Genomic DNA, 3,203 nt, shown 5'->3' on the forward strand with positions numbered 1-3,203 from the left:
CACACACACACACGTGCAGGTGGGACGGGGCGCAGAGTCAGCGTAGACATGCTCCAGGGCTGCCGACCCTCCTCCCTCCGTAGTGCACCTTGTCAGGGACTGCTGCCCTGTAGTTGGTACCTTTTGCAGTCTAACAGGAAATGGGAAGCTGCCACGCCCCCTTGAAGAACTTGACGATGTATAAGAAGCCACACCCTCCATGGCCCGCTGCTATTCAACATAACACCGTCTGGATCAACAAGGGTGTCCCCCCTTGACACCGCTGGCGCCCATTACTCATGAAGCACGAGGCCTTCATCGTCCCCACCTGCGCGCCCGCCGACAAGCCCGGCACCGGCGGCGCGGGCTGGCGCGCCGCGCGCCGAGGCGTTTGCCGTCAGCGTGACCAACAGCAACAACCCCTCCACCGACGCTGACGAGGGCCGCGATTGGTGGGGCTTCCGTCGCCGGTGGGATCGCGGCCGATTCAAGCCATGAGGCCGACGAGCGTCGGTGGCGGCAGCAGCTTCGGCGGCGCTGCGGGCCTAGCGGTGAGCGGCTGCGGGGGCGCCATTCTGAAGGTCAGCTGCCGCCCAGCCTGACTTCATGTGTTCAACTTCTACCTGACCAGCAGCAAAGTGGACTACGAGTAACTCGTTCACTGCCCAAGTCGCTAAAAGGAGAGTTGCACCTGTGCCGCGCACCCCCTCCTTGGGCAGACCGCAGGCCCCTTGCAGCCGCCTGCGCGCCACTATGATTGCATGCGCTGCGGCGCGCGAGGCCCGGCGGCTTGGGGCCGCGCCACTGGTGATGAGGCGCGGCGAGCAGCAACCCCAGTCGCCAGCAGTAATGGGGCATGCAAGGTCTCACGGTAGGACGAACGCCGTCATACTTCGAGCGGCGCGCCACAGGGCATGACTCGTACGTGCTGAGTCACTACAAGCGGCTGCATGAGTAGAGGTAGGCCTACCGACTGTGGTGCACGCGGCGCGTGGCCCTCGGCCACAACGCTCGTCTGTTTGTCACTAATGAGAGGATTGCCTGAAGAAGACCCAGCCACAATCGATGCAACAGATATGATGGCTTGAAGGCGAGCGGAAAGCAAAAGCAGCGCGACATGGGCGGCTCAATGAAGGGTCATTCCAAGCATCATGCAAGCAAGGCTTGGGCACGGGCACGACAGGGTTTGTTGAAGGGTGTGGACCAACGTGCGCGCGCTCTTGGGCGGGGTAAAGGTGAGTGCTGGCTGCGTGCTCCCAGGGGGGGCTCAGCCCCGCCACAGACGGCCGGAACACGCATATGCTTCCCCAAATTATGGGTGCAGCAATTGCACAAAGGCCTATGCGAATTCCATCCCTGCGGCTTGCAGGATTGGTGTGCGTACCCAGCCGAAAGTCCTGATTTTAGCCGGCTGGAAATAAATCCCGCATCCCCCTAACGAAACCGCCGGTATAACCGCCGGTGAAAAAGCTCAAAGCAATCATCGACGCAGCCCGCGTCATCGCCCGCCCTCGCCGGTGCTCCACTGACGCGGCGGGGCAGCGGTCAACTCACGATCAAACTGCGGGCGCACGCCGCGCGCCCGGTCAACAGGTTGGGGGCCGCGTTCAAACCGTTCCAGGCATTTGGCGTTGAGGATATATGATCGGATGCATTCAAGCGTGTACTGTGTTGCCACGGGCGCTGATTTGACGCTCGCAGCCCCAGGCCCCGCAATTTGGTGCGTGCCCTAGCGACACACCATCCTTCTTGAACCGACGCTATTATTGCCTCATTGGCCTAGAAGGCGCGCCAGATCAGCACCCATGTGCAACGCGCAGGCCCGGCGCCCTCACGCCAGCTGCTGCCCTCACGACATGGGCAGCCCTGCGGCGGCGGCCGCCACCGCTTGCTGCAGCCCAAACTGCTGGTGCTGCTGCTGGTGCTGTTGGTGCTGCTGGTGCTGCTGCCGCGCATGCAGCGCCGCCTGCGCCTGCTGCGGTGCCGGCGCGGGGCGCCGCACGGGCAGCAGCGGGACCACCTTTTTCAGCACGATATTGTAATACAGGTTGTGCTGCACATCACACCCTTCCCCGCCACCACCGCCACCGCCCCCGCCGCCTTGCGCCTGTGCGGGCGCACTGGCGGCGCCCGCGGCATCGCCGCCGGGCGTGGGCCGCTGGTTGACACCGCAGTCGAAGCGCTCGACTGCGAAGCCCTCCTGTGCCCTGCGGGCGAGGACGTGATTCATCTGCTGCATGATGAGGACCTGGGTGGGGTGGGGTCGGTTGGGGTTGGGTCGGGTGGGCAAGACAAAGGTGGGTGGAAGGGCGCTCCACGGGAGGGGTAATGACCAAACTTATGGGAGGGACTCTCCAAGGCTTTTGTGGGCCAGGGAAGATACGTGCTTTGGAGGGCCGCTCGGCTCGGGTTTGCCGGGAGGCATGGCGGGCGTGACATGCTGGGGAGGATGCGGCAGGGGCCAGGAAGTTTGGGGGCGGTGGGAGAGTGCGGCGCGGCGCGCACCTTGCTTCGCTCCATCTCGCCCATGCTGGCCTGCTGCGCGGGCTCGATGGTTTTGAAGCCTGGGGTGACACGGGGCGGGGGACGGCGGAGAGGGCAGGGGTGCACGCGGAGCGGGTCAGGGTGAACGGATGGGGTCTGGGCACAGGGCAGGTCCGAGGGTCTTGAAGCCGGGAGATGATCACAGGGGGTGAGGAAGGGGACCCATCACAGGTCAGGCCCCGCCGATCAAAGGGTTGCTGGGGACGACGCAGGTGGTTTTGCCGGAGGGCGGGCCGAGACGAGCGCATGAGCGCCATTTGCAGGCGGGCAAGGCCACCCACAACATGTATGGCTGGCGCATCTACACGCACGTGCGCACACGCGCACGCACGCATGCGTGCGGATATGTCCCTGCAAACACACACGCACCACCAGTTCACAATCCCCACAATCCCCATTCCCCAGAACCCTCGGACCCCCAACCCCCGTCCTCACCCCCACCCCGCCCCACCTGTTTCGAAGTAGAGGCTGTCGTAGAACGCCCGGGTGCCCGGCTGCGGCATGATGCTGGTGCGCTGGATGTGGTCCAGCAGGCCTGGCAGGCGGTAGAACAGCGCCTCGCGCCCCACTGACACCAGATCACTGGGCGTGTGAGTGAGTGTGTGTGTGCGTGCATGTGTGTATGTGTGTGTGTATGTGTGTGTGAGACAGAGTGTGCGTGTGTGTGCTTGTGCGCATGC

The 3,203-nt window shown here is 64.3% G+C and overlaps 1 protein-coding gene across 1 annotated transcript; it reads right to left on the reverse strand.

Annotated features, from left to right (window-relative positions):
• Positions 1 to 1,828: 1,828 nt before the first annotated feature.
• MNEG_9794 (hypothetical protein) lies at positions 1,829 to 3,026 on the reverse strand (the record flags this gene model as incomplete). The annotated part of the gene is made up of 3 exons (XM_014041736.1): positions 1,829 to 2,227; positions 2,485 to 2,543; positions 2,975 to 3,026. The coding sequence occupies 3 exons, from the start codon at positions 3,024 to 3,026 to the stop codon at positions 1,829 to 1,831; spliced, it is 510 nt and encodes a 169-aa protein (XP_013897190.1).
• Positions 3,027 to 3,203: the final 177 nt, after the last annotated feature.

Source organism: Monoraphidium neglectum (genome assembly GCF_000611645.1).
Source record: "Monoraphidium neglectum strain SAG 48.87 unplaced genomic scaffold scaffold02066, whole genome shotgun sequence".
Taxonomy (NCBI): domain Eukaryota; kingdom Viridiplantae; phylum Chlorophyta; class Chlorophyceae; order Sphaeropleales; family Selenastraceae; genus Monoraphidium; species Monoraphidium neglectum.